The sequence below is a fragment of the Pleurodeles waltl genome, chromosome 10 (genome assembly GCF_031143425.1).
Source record: "Pleurodeles waltl isolate 20211129_DDA chromosome 10, aPleWal1.hap1.20221129, whole genome shotgun sequence".
NCBI classification, from domain to species: Eukaryota; Metazoa; Chordata; class Amphibia; order Caudata; family Salamandridae; genus Pleurodeles; species Pleurodeles waltl.
In genome coordinates this window covers 576,908,534-576,931,276 of record NC_090449.1, presented here as the reverse complement: position 1 = coordinate 576,931,276, position 22,743 = coordinate 576,908,534, and the positions used below count along the sequence as shown (strand labels likewise).

The 22,743-nt window shown below is 41.0% G+C and overlaps 1 protein-coding gene across 2 annotated transcripts in view; it reads right to left on the bottom strand.

Annotated features, from left to right (window-relative positions):
- OBSCN (obscurin, cytoskeletal calmodulin and titin-interacting RhoGEF) overlaps nt 1-22,743 on the bottom strand; it is a 1,961,032-nt gene that overhangs the window by 1,018,494 nt on the left and 919,795 nt on the right. For both annotated transcript variants that reach the window (XM_069211034.1, XM_069211033.1), the window contains 4 exons: nt 17,999-18,120; nt 10,970-11,167; nt 9,219-9,272; nt 9,026-9,124 (listed from right to left, as the gene is read on the bottom strand). In XM_069211034.1, coding sequence (XP_069067135.1) covers nt 9,026-9,124; nt 9,219-9,272; nt 10,970-11,167; nt 17,999-18,120 — 473 coding nt within the window. The remainder of the gene's footprint in view (nt 1-9,025; nt 9,125-9,218; nt 9,273-10,969; nt 11,168-17,998; nt 18,121-22,743) is intronic.

Here is a 22,743-nt window from a genome sequence, read left to right as displayed (position 1 = left end):
TGAAGGATTAGCTCCTTAAAGCTACATATTCCATAACGAATAGTAACGTTTAGGCACATTTGGCAACTGTTTAATAACAATCCTATATATGTTTGTAACATTATATGTTGACAAACATGTTACTTACCTTCAGTAATGATCTTCTGGGTGGACAGTCTATTTCCCTGCAGATTCCTCACCTCATCACCATCTGGGCACCAAATCGATCAAGAAAACTTGAAATTGGTATCCCCTGCGGCCCTGTGGTGTTAGTTCTCCAACTCAACAACAGTATATCTCAGAGCATGAAGTCACATGCCTGTATATATGGTTCTGTGATGTCCTTACCCATTATATTTCTATGCCCTGGGAAGCTGAGATTAGATTGACAAGATTAAAAGGAATGCAGATCAGAAGACTACCTTGGAAGCTTATTACCAAATGTACAAAGTCAATCCTCAGAAGGGGGGTGTGAGGGGAGTCAGTGATTAATCCGCAGGTAGATCGAGTAACAGCCAAAAATGTTCCCAAAGGTATATATGTTGTTCTTTTGATGGATACTTCTACATGTAGATTTACCACCTGCTGAAATATTATCCAAGCAATACTACCAAAGGGAGGAGTCTGACAAGTCGATCAAACAAAAAATTCTGTCAACAAATATCTGGCAAAACTATCACCTTTGCGAACTTCAAAGTCAAGACAATAATTCCTGATGAAGGTGTGGACCTAAGGCCACGAGAAATTATCTCTGCACTTTTTAGAACCACTGTAATCAAGGACAAGCTGGTCAAGGAGGTGATGTTCTTGAGTCTCATCAAGGTACAAACTGAGATGGTATAGTCTGTTCCTCCTTGTTAGGAAGTGGAGGTAGATAAAATGACGACACAATGATAGAGTGGCCAAAGCAGAATGGAAAAACCACCTTTGGAAACAAACAAGCCCTCAGTCGAGTATGAGCTTCTCTGAAAGAATTGAAGTAAAAGGTAGATGCACAGAAAGAATCTGCAGCTCACTGACTTGATGAGCCAAGGTGATGGTAATCAGAAACACGGTCTTAAATGTGAGGAGTCCTAAGGAACAGCTGTGCATATGCTTGAAAGGTGAACTCATCAGAAATGTGAGTGTGATATGGATCCCAAGGGACCAGAGAACTCCAAAACGGCTGCAACGTGCTGCATAACAGCTTGTTAGCTGGCACCAGCTGTTTAGCCCTGGGTGCAGATCCAGTCAAGCCGCACAACTAAAAAAGGAGACTTCGGCCACCAGTGAGGGGGCATGCAACACAGAGGAAGGAGAGTCAAGCAGAAGTGGGTGAGAGGAGGACATGAAAGGAGTAGAGGTGACAACTTTGGGGGTGACGTATCGGAGAGAAGAGGAGCAGAGTCGGGACAAGCAGCACAGAGGATCCAGAGGAACGGACCTGTGACTTCAGAGGTAGAGAGGAGTGAAGGAGACAGCAGCGACTTGGAGAGAGACCACATTGCAGGTGCTGATTCCAAGCGGTCCCCGATCAGAGGAGGAGACTGCAGGCCGTAACCCAGGAGGGTCATTGCAAGTACTGGGGAGAAGCAAGGGTATGAGGGGGAGGTGCTCGAGGCCACTAATACAATCACCCATAAAACCCTGCTGATGGATTCACACACACATTATATATATATGTGTGTGTTTTGCACTTTGGTATCTTCGCATGGTAACATGCTGCACTCTGGTGACAGTGGTCATGAAACTGAGAAACAGGATGGTGTGTTGAGATGACTCTAGTGTCCTTTTTCTTCCGAGGGCCACACTACTCCTGGGCTGGGACCCGTTGTTGGGAAGAAGAAATTTACTGACTCTTGGGCTACAGCCAGAAGTGGAGGACAACAACGGGGAGAAAATACAAGCAAATAACATAGACTAAAATGACCTCACTGTTGTTTCTGGAAGACATCAAATAAACAACTCTGTCTTTATTTACCAATTAGCCCATATCTCTCTTCTAATTCACGAAAGGAGAGGGAGGACGTAACACGGAAATTCCTACCACTATAGTATATGACAACCAACAATACCACAATGAGCAACAGATCCACTTGAAGCATAACTAAAGGTGAAGGAGGCAACATACAAGACAACCTCTTCAGAAAACATACCACAGCAGGTGACTTGAATGAGGATAACTGATCCAGCAAACAAAGAAAGCACGCAACACAATACAACAGAAAAACACACTTTGAGAAGCCTACCCCTTTCTCAGTGAACCAAGTAACACACTGATAACATAGATCAGAATAAACAGATTTGGAAGAGGAGCAGCACACCCACAAGATTACATCCACCACCTCTAAGGGAAAATCAAGGGTAAACAGTTTGTTCTGCTCAATCTCCAGGGAAGAATGTGGAGGCTATGGAGGTTCACACGAAGAACCTCACTGGGAAGCTACTCCGGGATTTCCAGGTCACCGTCCCACTGATACAGAAGGTCTGGTGTGAGCAGAAGAGGAGACTACAGAGAGAGGAAGAACAGATCCGAAAACCACACCCTCCTAGATCAGTCCAGCATATAAAGATAATCTGCCAAGTTCTAGATGTAGAACTTCAGAACAAAACAAATATGCAGAAAGGAGGGAATGTGCAGCGAAGCTGAAGTCACACCTTAGGTGGAAAACATCTCCCAGAGTCCCTTGCAGCAAAACATAATGTCAGCAGAGCACTAGGCAGTGAGCATTTTTGTTAGAAGCAAAGAGGTCTGGAAGCGAGTCGTAGAGGGCGAACATGGACTAAGTCAACTCTGAAAGAAGATGTCACTCATGGTCGGTAAGTTGACCCTGAATTCAAGGAGCTGGTTAGATCACTAATGGTCAGCCTAACGTAAGCCTGAGCTAAACTCCATAGTCTCAAAGCACAGCGAAAGGAAGCCCACACCTCTCTGCTTGCTGGTGTGCTACTCTGAGGTTTGTGTTTTGCCTTGACCAAAAAAGCAGAACCAATATCACAGCTGGAACATTCACAAAGGACTTTATCTGCAAAAGCAGGACTGTTGGAACCAGAGTGGCATCAGGAATTGCAGTAGGGTCGAGAGTGGCTGTGGTAGAGACCACCAGCAGAGGTAATGTCAAAGGAAATATAGGTTTCTTGGTGCCCAAAGACACACTAGAGAGAGTCATAGGGGGAGGAAACATTGCCAGCCAAGACTAGATGAAAGCCTCCACTTGGGCATAGTCACCATCAGAGGCTGGAAAACCTGAGAAGGACTAAGCACTTCCAGGTGTGGCGCCATCACAGAACTGGACTCCAAAAAAAAGCACATACCCTCCAAATTGGAGATAGGCTCCCAAGATGATGCTAAGGCCAGAGTCAGAGAGTGAAGCTTCTGACTAGACAACCTACCCCACAAATGGGAAGTTTGCCAAGAGGAAAAAGAATTCCTGTGGCAATGTTTGTGTTTGTTGCATGTGGACTTCTCTTTTGAGTGAGCCTGCTCCAAGGACTTACCCGTGGAGGGGATATGAAAAATGAACTTGAGTACATTGAAACAGTAACATATACAAATATTGTCAATGTATTTGTGTTATATGTACATCACAAACTAAATTATCAATAAAACAAGGAAGAGCAAGCAAGAGGTTAGGGGTACAATCCAAGACCATTTACAAGGGGAAGTACCCAGTGGGTCCCTATTGTGTGAGAGTAATGCTCCTTGAAGAGATGAGTTTTTGGTTTCTTTCTAAACTTTAAGAGATCTAGCGCAGTTCTGATTGTGATGTGTATGTTAATCCAGATCCTAGAAGTGCAGATACTGAAAGCCTGCCTTCTGTTTTTCATCTTCTTGCACATCTTCATCTTCAGTCTTTTATTGTCCTGGCTCCTGGTGAGGCGCTGTCCATTTGAAGTAGATAGTTTCTTGGCCAGGTACGACTGTGTATATTTTATGAGGGTCCAGTAAGTAATCCTGCTGATATAATAGAAGACACAGGCCTAGAATGGGAACCAATATATCAGTGAGACACCCCACAATATGCAGGATGTTGAGCACAATGTTGTCTGCATTCAGGTGTGAGGGGACAAGGATCTGTTCTGTTGTTTTAAAAATGGTTTCTGGAACGAAGCGCTTCACTTCTTTATGAAAGAGTAAGCTGGTACCATGCTATCCTGGCTTTCCTGTTTATGTGTGGTGTTGTGGTATTGTGCTCTTTCAATGTGATATTTGTGTTGAGGGTGATTACAAGTGATTTCCCTATATCTGCTTTGGGTTGGACTGGCAAAGCACCTTCAGGCCCACTTCCAAGAGCCCAGGTCTGGGGTGGCACCACTTGGGGGGCACGACTCACAGCAGACTGAGTCCAGGTGCTGGTTTCAAGGGGGTTGGAGCCCTTTCCTTCCCTAAGGCTCTGATCAGACCAGTCAACTAGCAACTGAACTGATAATTTTGGTGGTCCTGGGATCAGGATGAAGGTCTAGACCTTTCTCTCAGTCAGCAGCAGAGTACCAGTCCTTCTTGCAGGGCAGCACAGCAATCCTTCTGAGTCTTCCACATGTCTAGAGGCATACTGAAGAGTTGGGTCTGAGGGTCCATTATTTATACCTCGTGCCCTCTTTGAGGTAGGGGAAGGTTCTGGAGGTTTCCACCCCTAGAGGCGTTTGGAATTTCCCTGCCATGGCCCTGGCTTCTCCGAGGTCACAAAAGGCTAGTGTCAACCCCCTATGTGAGTGTGCTGGGCAGAGCCTTTGTAATGTGCAAGTGTAGTAGGTGATAGCTCCCCCCTCATCAGTTAGAGGTGGCCCATCCACCAACACCTATTCACCTTTGTTTCACGGTCTGGGAGCAATACACAAAGACCAACTGCCAGCTATTCCTAGTCATGTGAGCCCGGATAGAGGCTTCAGACACCAAAATGTGGGGACAAGAAAATGCTATCTTTCTAAAAGTCATATTTTCTGAAATGTGACTTTAAATCTGACTTCACCATTAAAGACAGTTTTAAATTACAATTCATTAGACATCAAATGTGACATTCCTACATGATCCCAATTGAAAGTTATTCTTTATTGAATGAAATAAGTTAACCCAATTTTATCCTAGGGGAGAGGTAGGCCTTGCAGTACTGAAGTACAAATTTAAGAACTTTTCACTATAGGGACATGTAGAAGTGAAAAGTACATGTCTAACTTTTTAAATACATTAATACACTGCACCTTGCCCTATGGACTGTTTAGGGACTACCCATGGGGTCACATATCTATTAAAAAGAAGGTTTAGCCTGACAAAAGATGTAGTTTGCCAGGTCAAATTGCTGTGTAAGACTGCACAAACAGATGCAATGGCAGGCTTGAGACATGTTTAAAAGGCTACTTATGGGGGTGGCGCAATGAGTGCTGCAGGCCCAAGCGTAGCATTTAAATTACCGGCCCTGGGCACAGGCAGTACCACTTAACTAGGGTCTTGCAAGTAATTAAAATATGCCAACTGTGTATAAGCCAATTCTACCATGTTGAAAGGAGAGAGCACAAGCACTTTACCACTAGTTAGCAGGGGTAAAGTGCACAGTTCAAACGACCACAAGAACGAGATCAGCAAAAAAGAGGAGTAAGGCAAAATGTTTGGAGGAAGATCACCAGAAGGCTTACAGGGCTAACATATTTGATCTCTGAAGCAGAGATGTTGACAAAGAATTAGTTAACATAAAAACAAGTTTGCCTCTATTGTTTTTTGTATGCCTTTCTACTTAAATAAATAAACAAATAAGATCTGCTTAAACATATCTGCTATTGAACCAGCCAAACGTTCCTTTCTTATGCTACAATAGTCCTGATATGAACATCAGGCCTCTAAGTTAGAAACAGGATTAAGTAAAGTAAAATTTCCTTTGTGAACAACACTGGAATAAAATAAATAATTTGCACACAATGCATATTGTAATGAAGTCACAGTGGCACAGCAAACAGTGTGTACTAGCAAATTATACAGTCTGCCTCTAGAATCTCTAGAAGCTTATGTACCTGCCTGACTGTACTGCTTCAATGAAGAAAGAAATACAAAACTGATAAAGGGAAAGAACAAAACTGTTGATCTCAAGCAAACTCTGGCGCACGCAGTGTCACCTACAGTGTACCATCTCAGATGAATTTAGGGCCTGCTTTACAGTTTGGCAGACTGGTACTCTGTCACAAACGTTAACGGATAGCCATCCCCCTAATTATAAGTGCATTACGAAATAATGCACTAGTAATATGGCGGACAGGATGTCCGTTACATCTGCAAAGGAGTAATTCATCTGCCAAAGTCTAAATCAGGTCCTTAGTTTCCAAAACGGTGACTCCCTAAAGAAAGCCAATTCAAAGAACAAAAAACTCAATATTCACTAGAATCAGCTTCAGACAGTTAATCAACACATTTTGGGGAGTCTGAATGCATGTGTATGGTGTGCAAACACATTATGTTTCAGAGCTTACTTGTGGCCAGGAATTAGCCCAAACATAATTAATTTAGTGATGGATATTAGTCTTCAAATGTAGAGCTCTAATTGATATAGGACAGAGCATCCTTTTTATCTCCAATTAATAACTTACTTGTAATATACTACCATGATTATCTTTCACTTAAGTCTATTTGGAAAGTAATTATTTTCAGTTTTGTTAGGTTTATCAATATTCTCGAGTTCCACAAATGTCTTCTAGAGGTTGATGAGCATACTGTAGTATATTATGCTGTATTATTTTAACATTTAAATTGCAAGTCTACCAGGCACTGTTCTCTTTTGTTCCAAGCTTGTTAAGAAACATTTATTGGACAGACGTCAAAACTGGATATACCTCCAAAATGTCCCTGAAAAGAATAACAAAGCTTAGTTGGCTGTAGAGAAATATCTCACCACCATTTTCTTCCTACTAATGTACCTATTATTAGAACTAGTGGGCTATCAAGTTCAGTTGGCAAAATTGACCCTATTGTACACTGATAGCCCCTCCACCTGCAAAGATGTTGGACCCTCCCAACAGCTGACTCTTATGGGAAGCCTAGCTTTGAAATTTTACACAAATTGTAAGTGGCATTACCAGCAGTCTGAAAGACCTGGATGTATGTAGTTAGAAATATAGAGCAAAGATGATAATATGGAAGTGTCTAAAGGGATTCAATAGAGAAAACAAAATTAGAAGGATTATATTGTTTGACTATAATAATTCCAAAACACAGCACTTATCTGAACATTCAGACTCCTAACAAATGTACATGGCATTTGGTATGTTAAAAAGTATGAGATTTGGACTTAACAAGTAGCATCCCTGAAGTGAATATTGATAATCAAGCCACAGAATGGCTTACACAGTAAACGTATCAGATGTAGCATGTCGATGGAAATAAATAAAGGCAATATCAAATAAAAAGAATGGATGAACAATGGAGAGTTCTGGGCTGGGAGAAGAACGGAGGAATGGCCACTGTCTAAATAACATGATTTATGGATTTGAATGCAGTTGAGCGATCAAGTAAGTTCACAATGCTGTGAATGTGAATCAAGTGGATAGTTATCTAGTACGCAGAGGGTTTGGGGCACAGTTCCTTGCAGAAGTCTAAATTCTCCCTGTTGGTAAAGGAAAATTACATCAATTCACAGAACGTTACCATGGACCAAAGGGCTCTAAAGCAGGCAAGTGCACTGTTTCCAAAGATGGATGTCATTGTAGGGAGAAAAGATCAAGATATGCTTTTGTGCCTATTCACAAACTGCATTTTGTAGTACATGAAACTGCTCTACAGTAGTACTAGTGACGTACAAGAAAATGGTATTCACTAACCAACGAGAGGAGACCACAGTCCACATAGGTCTCCATTTTAACAGAACAAGTGGAAGGAACGGGGGTGGGACGAGTGACTGGAAAATAAGGTATACTTTTACCTAAAAGGAAGGGCTTTGGGGAAAAGTAAGAAGGGGTTTAGGTTGGGACATGTGAATACAAACACCGACCCACACAAGAGTAAGTTTATTGAGATAAACAAATGACACTTCAAAAGCTACTATAGTCTAAAAGGTTCCAAAACAGTAGTAAATGTACACAGCTTTGGATTAATTCCAGCACAACACATGGCTACTCACAAGTACTGCAACACCCACCCATAAAAAAACAGCCAGGGGACTTAAAATAACACCCCATCAGAACTAATGTTAAACCAGTGAAATTATATTAAATTATAATATATATATATATATATATATATATATATATATATATATATATATGTACATATATATCTATATATTGCATATGTCAGTATATACATATATATATATATATATGTGTATATATATATATATATATACACATTTAATACCTATATACATAATTACTGATTATATTATACAATTTCATAATATTAAAGTTAAATTAAACTTTTAGACTTTTATCAACCAATTACAAATAATTTAAATTAATTCTAAATATCGCCTTTCATACATGTATTACATATTAAATAAAATTAACATTTTAAAATCACAATTAATTGTTATTTAAGAATTATTATTTAGAACAATAAACACATATATTTTAATTACGTTTTTAAAGCTGATATGCTGGATCATTTTTTAATTAATTTTAGGTTCACCCTTTTATAATAAAATATTTCAGTAACTTTTAAAAACATTGCGAAACTTTAATAAAGTATAATCTTTTCCCTATCCTTTACCTTAGGGAGTTCTCCACTTACATGTGAAAAGTTACTAGACGACATACAAGTCTACACCTGGAAATTACTTTATACTTAGAAATGATTAAAAGGCAAAAAGGTGCAACATTACTACTAGTTCAGTAGTAGGTTTACTCACAAGTAAATTTACATATGTAAATTTACTTCTGTGAATAGGCTCCTTTTTAACACGATTTTTGTCAGGCTGGCACTGATGGTGTTGTTTAAGAATGCAATTTGTTTTCAGTGTGAGAGACCTCAGAATATTGACTCTGGCATATCATGTGAGGTACAGAAATTAGGCAGTGATGTGGGTCTGCATTATTTAGATGAAGAAAACATATGCAAGCGCAGAACAAAAAAACTCTAAGTGTGACTTACCTTCGACCTTCACAGAGAATGTAATGCTGGTGCCTTTTTTAACTTTTTTATTGGTGAATCTCTCCAGGAACCGAGGAGGGAGGAGCTGCTCTTGTGCATCTGAAAGATATATAAAATGCAGCAATGAAGAAACACACATAGTAACCTAAGCCATCAGAGATATTTTACCGCCTGACACAGCACCTTCTCTCACCTTTGGACTTCTCTGCATCCAGTTTCTCCTCCTCAGCTTGCCGTTCATGTGGTTCTTGAAACATAGGAAACAAAAAAGAAGGTGTAAACTAAAGCTGCACCAAAGCATATTGATTGTAGAGAGTACTGAAGTGGAACAAATAATTGTATATGTGCTGGCCTGGGCTATTTGAATTATCTTTGGATATACTACTTTCAACATCACTCCATTATCTGTTCAAAGCCTGTCTATTTATGCATATATGCCATTTCATCAAGTGATCTGTCTATCAACCTTTTCACCCATCTGCCCACTTAACAACTACTCCTTCAATCCATTATCTATCTACCAATTTCCTTACACTCATTCATCTTGCCATCCATTTCTTTGGCATGTCAGTCTACCCGCTTCCCCTTCAGGATCAAGTCATACTCTTGCTTTCAGTCTGTGTTCTGCCCCAGCTCAGTCCCTACAAATATTTCAAAGTTTTCTTTGAATGTGAGAGTTTCAAGAAATCTCAGCTTGTCTTTTACATGTTGCAGTTTGAACCCGTTATTGTTGGTACCATTTCTACTCAATATGAATATTTCCAGCAGTGATAGATTTAGCACTATCATCTTCACTGGCATCATTTGTTTCATGCAACTCAATACCAGATCTCTAAAGTGTTGGAAGTACAAGCACTAAAATTAATTTGGAATACCAGCTAGCAATGTCAAAACTTGCATCTATAAGGAAGGATAGTCTCTAATTATGATTTGCCTGACAATCCAGCCAAAAGTTAATGGTGTTGGCCATCTAGGTAAGATTTACTTGTGAGACCTATTGAAAGGTAAATTTGATCGACTGCAGAACGCAAATAAAAACTGGTCTTTCTCACAATATGTCACCTTGTAGTACTTACCACAAATTTCTTGGGGTTTTCTCACCTTTTAAACTAATGCTATACAGATATTTGTGTGAGGCCCACTTCCTGTTAATATTAGTTTTCTTCCTAAGTACAGGAAAGTATGAGTGCGAATACCCATGCCATAAGGGTGTTCTCACGCTTTAAAAAAGTATTTACATTTTTTATTTAGATTGATTTATAAAGTTCTTGACACACTACCAGGACATCGCTTGGCCTTGTGAAAATGGTAACACCTATAATATTTAGACAATGTGCTAAAATTATAATGTTTCCCCTAATTTCAGAAATTAAGGTTCTATGCAGATGTTCATAAGCAAGGAAAACGAGATCCTTCTTACAACTAAACCATACATGCAAGATTCAAAGAACAAAGGTGGGAAAGTTATGTCTTTATTTATTTGATGGTGGTCATCACTTGCAGAGCACTACCAGGTATAAACCTGCAAATGTATAAATATAAAATAATGTAAAAATAAAGGTATAAACTCATGAATGCTACACATTGATAAAGGTACCAAAACATGAGATTGAAATATAGAGTTAGATTAACAACAAGAAACAGAAATGGCAAACTATTGATTAATGAAAAAGGTTTTGTAAGAAGGGTAGGGAAGGGAAGGAAAGAGGAAAGGAAGGACTGACTGAAAGAATGACTGAAGTAAGGAAGGAACGAGAGATTGAAAGGAAAGAGAGAATAAAGATAAAGTGTGGGTAGGAAACAAAACAACAGAGCAGAACAAGGGGTTAGAGAGAGAAGAAAATGAAAGAGGAGAAAGGAAGAAAAAAGTCATGTGAATCAGAAGAGAGAAAAGAGAGTGGTAAATACCACCTTTATGAGCAGAGCCTCAACTGCTCTACTCACCTTTGACCAGCAGTCTGCCAGAGGAGTATGCAGACCCTGAAGAATTACTGATGTAAGTGGAATATTCCCCTGCATCATCCTTTGTGACATTCAGAATTTCTAGTGAATTACGTTTTTTCTTGTCAGTTATGAGTATCCTGTCAGAGGCGTGAATGGGTTGTCCATCCTTGAACCAGTAGACACGAGGCCGTGGGTACCCTGCAAAAGACAGCGCTTTCTTTAAAATCTGAATATCACTGACATGATGATACAGTGTGCATCCTGACCTGCGCACTTTGTGGTTCTTAACTCAAGCTTAAGGTATGTTAATTCTATGTTCAATAAAACAGGTGTAGACCTCATACTGATTTTTGCTTTACTGTCACCAGAGACTCATTTTTCATCCTATCCTTTTAGTAGACATAAGGCGGAAGCAGCTGAAACTTGAGACCTTGAAAACATCAACTTGTACATTGTTTAAACTTTGCTGATGTTTCATTCGTCTGTGTAATGATGGTCGGATAGTGTAGCTACACTGTTTAAATTTCCACTCTTTCTCCATCATTGAGCAGCAACAGTCAAACATGTTGTCAATAACTATGTAATTGGTAATATCATCATATTTTTGTTTACAATATCAGTGATGCCAGTGATGTGTTATGGGATATCATGTCTGACTGAATTGAGCAATGCCTTTTATTTTTACACTCTTACCAATATTTTATTTCAGATTTATTAACACTTATTGGAAATTAATTCTAAAAGGCAGTGACTGCAACAATAAAATATCATGATTGTTGACATGGTGGGTCTCAATTTGGAGAGTACACCGCTTGCAAGAGGTAGTCCAACAACCAGATATCCACAAATTTTGAGGCAGTTAGGCAGGATAACTGAAATTAAGTTTTATTGACCCTTAACCAAGCTTAGATAAAGGTCTTCCTTGTTTATGTGTCAATGAAATGCATGCAAAATATTGGTTCATGTGATCAAATCAGCGCGCACCAACCACACTCAGTGTAACTGAGCAGTGGATGGCTTTTAGGAAAACGTCCTATACCAGAACTTTCCACTACCTAGACATTAATTAACTGTTGGCAGACCACGATTCTCAAAGCGTTAGTTTTCTCACTATACACTGCTGCTCTGCAATTATTTTTTCATATGGGAAAAATGCTCCCTGTGCAACTGAGAAACAGGAAAAGGTGCATATCATTAATGGTGGTTAGGGAGGGAATTAATTTGCCTGATTTAAGAAAGTATGATACATGTTACAGATTTTTAAATCTTCTTTTGTCAGTATGACATGAATTACCAAATCTATATACATCCAGTCTCCTCTGCATTAATTGCTTTCCACTGCTTGTTTTGGCATGTAAAGCCCTATTGATCAAAGGGCATTCAAATTGCAATGCAAGCAAATGCAACTTGTGTGTACATTTCTACTTGTGTTATTTTCAAGAGACAAAATAGTGTCTGAGGAAATAACAGTGAAAACTGTGTCTGATAGTTTGAATTTAGTGTAAAGGAATGACCATTTGCATCATTTCCTTGAGAGTATGGAAATAATGAACCAGAAGGCAAGTCACGTTTGTGGAGCAAATAGGCAACTTCCTATCTTACTCATTGTATCCATCCTTTTAGACTCCATTTCTGTAGTAGTAGAGGGAAACAGTTAGAATTATGTTTCAAGGAAGAGGATGCTGGAACAACAAGACCCTCTGGGGAGGAGTGAGCTGTCAAAAACGTTGAGTCTCCATGAGTCGGTCTATCACAGTAGGCTAACCTGGTGGTTCAAAGCACATGCAGCAACTGGGTTCCTCAAGACAACCAAAATTGGATCCATCAATGCTTCATTAGAAGGAAGCAATGGCTCCATGGTGGAATATGCAAACCACTGGATTTCTGTGAGGAGGTTATCTTTGATCTATTGTACCCACAATGGCAGTTAAAGGGCCTACATTGCTTTGCGTAGGACATTCATTAATAAGGAAACTTTCCCTTTGGGCACCACAAAGAACTCTCCAGATCCACCTCAGGAGCGCTATCCAAACCACTGGCATTCTGCAGGGCTAAATACCCACCAATATCACTACTCATGTAGGACAAAAATTGCAAGCCTCGCTACTGTCATCATCATCTTGATAAATGAAGTTGGGCACCTGAATGAGGCCCATACCTGAGCCAAAAAGCCCCACAAGGCTGTGTAGTACTCACCAAGAGACAAAGGCACCTTACGAGACTCCTACAACTGCTGTGCCACATGTCTGGATCTGACTAGGGTGGGTTTGGTATTTAAAAGAAATCATCACTTTCTTTATTGGAATAATTGGTAAGACCTTTAGTTGAGTACAAGGTCGTCCAGTGCTAGAAATGCTTTAGGTGGGTCAACCAGCCCCAGAGATTGAACTGTCAGAGGAAGCTCAGTTAGGGGCTCCAATAAACATTCTTGGGGGCACAGGAGCACCAAAGGGAGCCGGAGAAACTCCAGAATTAGAATTGTGGGCTCCTGGACCAGAGTAGGTACCAGGACAGAAACCGGGGACAGCTGCTTCTCCAGCAAAACTGGCCGATCTCTACCAAACGTGGCTCTGAGGATGGCATTGAGGCTGGGGTCGGGAAAAGGAGAATTAATCCACTAACTGAAAGGCCTATACCCCAGATGGGATCGACAACACAAAGCCTAAGAGTCCTCCTTGCGGTGCTTCTTTTGATGCTTCCGGGAGGACTTTTCCTGGGAAGTGGCTCGGTTTGATTATTTACTTGTTGAAGTTGAGCCAAAGCAGGACGAGGCATGAGACCTGGATAGGGACCAGCTATTGGCCTGGCATTCATCTGGGGCCTGCACCATGAAGATCTTCACCTTCTGCTTCTTGATAGCCTTAGCGTGCATGAGGTCACACTTGCAAGACTAGGAGTTATGTTTGGGCCCTGGCACCATAAGCCATCCAGGTCCGATAGTTACATCTAATTATGACAGGATCAGCTTTGCTTAAAATCTGAAATTTCCCGAGGGAACATCCTGTCAAAATTAATGCAAAAACATAACTTTGATGCAAAAGATCTGCCACAAACAGCTTTACTGAACAAAAGTAAATTGCTCTTCTGATGGATATTTCCATCCTGAGATTCCTTACCATCAGAATCAATATCATTGCAGCACTTTCCAAATGAGGAGGGCCTTTCAGACCAAAAAGACCAGCAGCAGCAAGCAAATAAAGTGACCTTTGTGACAAACCTGACTGTCAAGCAAGTAGTGTTTTGTGAATGTATACACCAACGCCCATGTTGTAGCCTGGCTTTACTTAGCACAGGTACCCCATGCGCCAATGCTGATTGTAGCAGCCCAGGCCCCGGGTGAATGGGCCCCAGGCTGTCACGTCAGCTGTTTGGATCTTATATCTTTGCCAGAGTGTAGCAGATTTTGATGCAGACAATAATCCACCTTGACAGGGTCCTGTTTTGCACCACTGATCATTCATGTGACAGTCTTTTGTCTGGTTATTGTTAAAGCTTAATGCTCTCTTACAATCACCCTCTTTTGAGGGCTGAGGCAGAATAAAAAATGCTAGCAACATGATTGACTTGTCGAAGAAGAGAGGAGTCACAACGTTTGGAAGGAAGGCTGCCTAGGTCCTCAATAACAATTTGTCAGGAAAGAAGGAGGTGTAGGGCAGGTGCACTGAAAGCTTCTTCAGTTTTCCTCACATGTCGTGCAGAAGTAATTGCAAGATGAATACTTTTTTCAATGTCACAAGTTGCAAAGAGCAGTTGCGCATAGGTTCAAACAGGGTGGTAAAGGGTTGGTGTTTTGAACACCACACCAGAAGGAAATTTGTCCCAGCACCCGCATAGGCAGACTTTGTGAAAGGAACATCAGGCCGCAAGGATGACATCAACCACCTCAGTCAGCAAGTCAAACACATTTATTTGCTGCAGCCCAATTTTCACGCATGGAGATGTAGGTTATGGAGACTCAGTTGCAGGACTGTGACCTGTCGCTGAGGCCCTCCAGAAGTGGTAGACAAATACATAGGCTCAGGAGCTCTTGGTACCAAACTGTCCTGGCATGCGATTAAGATGACTTGGCCTCAGTCTTCTTTCCATTTTAGCTAGAACGTCTATAGAGTACAGCCTTGTAGGATACTCCACAGTGCAAAAGTGCTGACACTACATTTTCTCAACAGTGGTGAACAGGTCTAGCTAGGGCGTACCACACTGGTCAAAGACGCCCTGTTCCATCATGAGATAAAGAGACTACTCAGGACCTGCAAGGTGACATCTCCTCAGTTAATTAAACCTGGTATTCAAACAAACTGCTATGTGGTTGGCTTCCAGGAAGATGTCCTGTTGGGCGAACCACCTTCAGAAATGTTGAGGCTCCTGGCACAGAATTCAGGACCCCACTCCATCCTGCTTGATGCAGTACCATATGTCGGCCTGCAAGGGTGGCAGGAATATTTTTAGGTCCAGACCAATTATTCAAAGCTCCAGAAGACTGATATGAAGCTGGCTCTCTGTCAGAATCAGAGGCCTCAATTCTATACCACTGACACATGACCCACCTCCACCCAGCAGTGACGTTTCTGTCACCAATATGTGCTCTAGGTGGGGGAGGAACAGTGGCCTTTTGCAGGTTAGGTTACAGCTCATCAGACACTACTGCAGAGCCAGATCTGTCTCCTTTGACACCTGAATGGAGTCTGTGAGGCAGCCACTATGCTGTACCTGCTAGGATCTAAGATTCCACTGCAGGATCTGCATAAGCCACCTGATGTATGGAAATAAGAGGATGCACAAGGCCAAGAGACTAAGAAGCCTCAGGGGCATCTGTAACGAGACACTGGCCAGATCTTGAAACATCAAGAGCATATTGTGAATGTCCCAAACTTGCTGCAACAGTGGAAAGGCCTTGAAAGTGACAGTGCCCAGGACTGCCCCAATTAAGGGAATTCTCTACATGGGGCTCAGGTGGGCTTTCGGTTCATTGATGGTGAAACCAAATGATGCCCAGAGTTCATCCATCCCCCGGAAGTGGTCAGCAACTCACAGCTCTTAACCAACCTTTGGCAACTGGTCACCAAGGTATGGCAATGCATGTATCCCTGGCCTTCAAAGTTGAGCAGTAAGATTGAAGCTAAGCACAGTAAATATGAAGTATTCCCTGTCCACTATGAACTGCAGAGAATACCTGTGAGACAGCAGGAAGTGTATATAAAAATAGTCCAGGGCCCAGTTTCCTAGGTCCAGAGCTGAAAGGATCTGAGTCATAGTGAGCACTTTTAACTTGTCTTACCTTAAAAAGGCATTCAGCAGACAGAGGTCCAATATAGCTCTGAGGACTATTTCTTCTGAAAGAGGAAGAAGCACAGGTAGTACTCTTTTCTCAAGTAGGAGTCTGGCACCTGCTTGATGGCACCTTTGGGTGGCAGGAATTTGTTTTCATGTATCAGGACTGAGAAGTGCTCCTCTGAAGGTCCTCTCCAATAGGAATAGGAAGGGGTATGGAAGAAATGAAAGGCAGGTCATAGCTACTTTGAACATTTTGTAAGGCCAACATGTCTAACGTGCTGGATCTCCAGCCAGGGAGGAAATGTTGTATTCTGCCTCCTATCGAACAGGCATGGGCCTGTGAGGACAAACTAAAGCAGCTTGGCAGCAGCTTCAGGAGCAGAGGTGGAATAGACGATTGCTGCCAATGGTGGTGCTCACAGTGTCAATTGTTGCTATGCCCTCCTAAAGGGGCTGAATCATTTCCTGTGGTTCAGGATGGGAGGGTTGGTCTTGTCTGAACCCCTGAACGATCTGTACTATTGATGTAACTGTTTAACTGGTGCCCCAAGGACTGAGCTGTGATGGAACCATCTTTAAGTCATTCTAGCTTTGAATCTGCCTTTCCTCTGAATCTCCTGGAGCCATTAAAAGGATTGTCCTCTAAGGACCATCAGGGCTTCATTAAATGGCAATAATAGCTCAGCTGAAGCTGGCCCAGACTGGAAAATCTCACTCAATAAATGTGTCCTTAACTCAGTAGTGAGCAATTGCAACTCAAGTGCTTCAGCTGCCCTCTGAACCACTGCCACTGTAATGAGGCACTTTCTTCCGTTGGTGTCTAGCTGTGTTTCAGGACGTGTCTAGCCCATTGTCATTTTGAAAATCTAAATGCAATACATCATTAATGTAAAGAGGGGGAAGTAATTTTTCCCTTTCATATCATCATCATCCTGAGGACACTTGTTGACTCCCACACTGGGGGAGAATCTAAACCAAAGACAGCCTCTGATTGTGCTGGTGTCGTGCTAAAGGTCTATAATTAGAGTCTGGTTAAACAACAACCTTTTGAACCTTAGTCACATAGGCCTGGAGTGGGCTGACATTGTTTAGGGTCAGAAATGGGCATCAGGATAGGATCTTTGGCTGGCACCTGCGCAGTCAGTCTCAGCGCTGGGACAGAAGGAACCTGTGTGCATTTTTGTACCAGGGTAGAAGTCATGACTGGAGTCGGTGTAGGCCAGAGGGGGCAGGTAACTTCGGGGAGTGATCCAACAGAGAAAGACCAACTGGAGGCCCATGCTGGCTCTGCTGGACTGAAACATGTGCCAGAGGAAGCCAAAACTTCATTAAAGATCTGCAGCACAGCCTATTTGAAGGCTGCTATTTGCTGCAGGTTGACCTGGGAAATTTTGGTCGTCCTTGGACTAACTGCATAATCGGGTTAGATTTGGGAGACACCAGAGAAGTGTGATCTCATAGATCAGTTAGAAGTATTCATCAGAAATCATATTTTCCATCGAAATTTAGATCTAGCCATAACTGCACTACTGTGATATTTGTGCATCGGTATCTGACAATAATTCTAGCACATTCTTCATCAGATAATCAGGTTAGATTCAGGTCACACCAGAGGCGTGCAAACTACTCAGTTCAGTTAGAAGTATTCATCAGAAATCATCTTTTCCATGGAAACTTAGATCTAGCCATAACTGCATTACTGCAATATTTGTGCATACCTATCATACAATATTTCAAGCGCATTCTTCGTCAGATTACCTTTAACTTTTAGTTGAAATTTTGCCAATGGGGCTCCAGGAGCCACCTGCACATCAGAGAGTTCCACCACAACCTGTGGCAGCTGCCCTTCCTCAGTTGTGGATTCAGCCCCTTCCTGTTCCCTAGTGAAGAATGAGAAAATAGACAATTGACAGCTTTGAAAGAAAGTAAGATCTCAAAGTAATCCCAAGAGAAAACAAGCAGTGACAAATTCAATATATCTGATTCTGTAGAAATGGTTTTGCTTGTTGAGCACAATGAAGTGTTGGCTTTTGCAGGACTGTATTATTATTAAACAGGTTGTGTGTTACATGACAAGTGGCCAAGAAAGATTATACAATTTGACTATCAACTGCTTTTACAGACCACATCAAGTGTAAAAGTAAATCTTTTATTCAACTGATGTGCAGCAAACTAGCCAAGCATTCCAACTTGGAGGTACCTTCCCTTCACAACAAAATAGAGGATACTCACAAAGATATAAATAAATCAGATACCCATCTCTTCTTTCACTTTTACATTGCAAAACAAAAGCCACCTCATTAAGTGGATACTGAGAGGGTCATCAACTGTCTTTCGTAAAGTTGAAGCAGACAATCATGGATGGCCTTGACTTTGCGGTTGGTTGGCTTTCAAAATATTCTCTGCTTTGTGACCTCATGTGCAGTTGCAAAGCATTCATACTTTCCTTGTTTATTGCAAAATGCTGGGAAGAACGTCCCTGTTGAGTAATCCAGGCAGGAATTCAAGCAGGTAAGTATAACTTTATTCAAGTGCATCTAAGAAAAAAGGCCTTACATGTCCAACCTCAACAGCAAGCAACTGACATCCCGTATGTGCAGGTGCTCACAGTAATTGTTAAAAGAATAGCATTCTACACTATGTAAATAGCATTCCATTATAACCGTTCAGGTTTTAAGATTACACACAACACATCTTCCTTCTTACACAAAAATAAAACCTATGAAGCTGTGAAACCACATATTAGATCTGAGATAAACAATAATATAATACAAAAGAAAAAAACGAAATAAAATTGCAAATATATTTCAAGCAATATAATCTTCGAAATGTGCAGGTCGCCTGATTCCTCTTCCAGACCTGCAATGCAACTGAACTTCCTGAGTTCAGCCTTGTGCAATACTACCAATAACTCATCATCTCAATTTACATCCCCACAATGGTAACCCTGAGTTTGTACACCACCAAACTCAATTTCACTATCAGTCATCCCACAACTCATCAAGCCAGTAATACCCATCTTTGTCAACTTTTTCAACACCACTTCCCTTCTTACTGTTCACAAAACAACTCATGTGCCAAACTTTACCATTACTTAACTTTGCTGAATAAGTAAAAATGTTCTCAACCTTTAAGGGCTTGGAAAACTTACTATCACCTTTACTGGCCTTTGATAGTAACTTTACTCTCTCCATATCTCCCTCCTTAATCTAATATTCTCTTGCACCTTTTATGGTGTCCTGGTATTCTTTGTAATTTTCCTGGGCCTTCAACATGTTGTCTTTTACTTCAACTGGAGATCAGTGGAACAGCCTGGAATTCACTAAACGTCCTTGATTATCGTTCATGAAAGATACTCTTCCCCTCATAATGGTAAAAGGGATAAATCCAGTAACTGTCAGAGTCGTGAGATACATCCACACAGTTCTTTTGACAGTCACCATCAAACTCAAGTTCTTGCTCCTTCCCATTTGTGACGATCCCTTAATCCCTGTATTAAATATATTGACTTCTCCATTACCACTAGGACGATAGAAGTAAATTTGTGTTCAAACTCTTCACAGTCTCACTCTTGAACTGTACCCCATTATCTGTTATAACTATCTTGGGGAATCGCTCTCTTCGAAATATTTCAGCCAAGAATGTCACAACTGACTCCGCATTCGTACAGCGCACAAATTCAACCTCCGGCCACTTAGAAAAGTAGTCCATGGCTACTAACACATACAACGTTCCACCGTCTTCTTCGTACACTGGAGCCATTATGTTAACTACTATAGTCTCCCACACTTTATCAGGACAAGTTACAGGATGTAGTTGTGATTCCATCCACACTTGTGACTTGTCTGTGCCTTCACACATCCTTCAGTCAAATCACATTCTCTGACAATTCTTTCCACCTCCAGATCCATTACTGGCCACCAATAACTCCCTTTAACTTTCTTCTTACTCTTCACTATGCCTAAGTGTCCTTCATGGCACAATTTGACAATGGAAGTCCTCAGATCCTTGGGCAAAACAACTCTAACACCTCTCAAAATGTTTTCGCTCATCACTGTCAGCTCATTGTGTACTTCGTAGAGGCACTTACACTCATCCTTCAAAGATGTTTTATCCGGCCAACCGTCCACCACAAATTTCCTTACATCCACCAAGGTTAAATCATTCTTGCAAGCCTTCCACCATTCTTCTTTGGTAATAGCATCAGTTTCTCAACAACTGCCCATGCAATGTTCACATCTTCACAACTTCCCTTGAATATTTCTTCTAATGGTAATGTCAGATCGGCCACCTTATTTTTAACACCTGGAAGTCAATGGAATTTATACCAATTGTTAATTAATCCTATAGATATCCTTGCTATTTTTTAGTGTCATTTAGCAACCCTTCTAGAGACAGAACTTTCAATAAGGGTTTGTGGTCACAGTGTATTCCAACTTCATACACCTAAACTAAATTCCTTAACTCTCTAAACATCATACAATTGTCAGAGTGTCTTTTTCAATTAGTGAATACCACTCTTCGGAAGGTGATAATGCCCTCAATACAAATTCTACTGTGTACTTAGTTCCCATGCTATCTCTCTGGCTGAGCACTGCACCTATGCCTCTGTTACTGTCGTTTGTAGTTGGAATACAGCTTAATTTTGGGTCAACTCCATGTTAATGTTCCCCTTTCAACTGCTCTGTTTTATGCATTCAAATCAGTTTGCAATTCGCTTGACCATCTGAATTTCATAGTTTTTCAACAATTGGCGCAAGCTGTACGTCTTCTCTGAGAAATTGTGAACAAACTGCATAAAACTCGCCAACCCAAGAAATGACCTTAGTTCGTCTTCATTAGTGTGAGTAGGAGCTTCCTTGACAGCATGTAAAAGTTCTTCCTTTGGCTTTATTACACAACTGAAACCTTGTGACCCAGATAATTTAAGCTTTTCACTTTGAATTTACATTTTGAAAACTCTGCTATAAATCCATTGTCCTGCAAAAACTGCAGTACCTTGTTCACCTTGGCTTCAAGTTTCCTCAGTGTAACCAATGATTATTATGTCATCCTATAAAAATATGGTGCCGATATTATCTCTTATACATTAGCTTCTGAAACACAGCTGCCACTGAAGCTAGTCCGAACGGCATACACACATAGCAGAAATATCCTGATGGTGTCATAAAAGCTGTTAAAATGTTGCTATCCTCATGGAGCCTAATTGGTTGGTACGCCAAATACAGGTGAATCAGCGAAAACCACTTCATCCCTTTAGTATATGCCAGCATCTAATTTATTTAGGTAAGGGGAGCCTATCCAGAACTATATTATTGTTCAGATTCTTCATTTCCTCAAGTCCACACATAAGCAGATCTTCCCATTACCTTGCCTCACAACAGCTATTGTGGCAATCCACTCAGTGGTATCAACTTGTTTTGTTATCCCCTCCCTCAGCTACCTCTCTAATTCCTGGTCAACTTCCTTCCTCACGATCCAAGGGATTTCTCAAATTTTATGCACTTTGGGAACAGCATCACATCTTAGTACTATCTTATGTGAGTACCCCTTCAATGTCCCAATTTTCCCAGAAAATACATTTGCAAACATACTCTTAAATTCAACTCACTCTCACTTTCTATCTCAGCAATAAGTGACCAAAACTTGTTCCTGGCTGTTTGGGTTTAATATAATAGCTGAAGATTTCTGGTCAACCCACACTAGAACAGAGGGAGCATTCTTCGCGACATAGAGTTTGCTAATGGTTCTTCTTCTTTTGAAGTCAAAAGTTAATCTCCTGTGATCAACCACTGAGATGGGTTTCCCTGTGAAGCTCTTGAGAGTGGCATCTCGAGGGCATAAGGAATTACTCAAAACACCCGTAAATTGTTCATCCCACAGTCTCTTGTCTACAATGATGTATGGCAACCAAGTATCTGCAACTATGAGTAAGTCCATCCCACCTAACTTGAAACTATAGGCTGTTTTAGTCGTAGACTGCTTGGAAAGGAGATTCACACTCATGTTTTCCAGGGCCTGCATTATTCCAAGTGCACACTCATTCTTCTTAAAAGAACATTCTTTGGTAGATTTATCTGAATGAGAGTCTGAATCCTATTCAGAGTCACCTTTAACTACACCTACTTTTCTGTTAAATTTACATACAGACTTTAGTGAAGTGCCCAATAGCACTACATTCTCCAAATTTCTGATCCTGAGCTGTGTACTTCCTACTATAGGTTAAGTGGTCTTACCACCACATCTATAGCATTTCTTATTCTGCTGTTTAGATTATTTTTTCTTATTTTCATCTTGACATCGCACCTCTTTTTTTTGTGTATCACCTTGCAAAAATTTTCCTTCTGCTCTTCCTTGGCATTCACCCCAGCTGCTTTGGCACATTTATTAGAGATCACTGCCTTCCTAACCACTGAAATTACACCACTGAGTGATGCTTCTCCTTGAATCCATGGTTTCTTCTGAACATTTTTGTTGTTCACATGCATGATTATTTGGTCTCT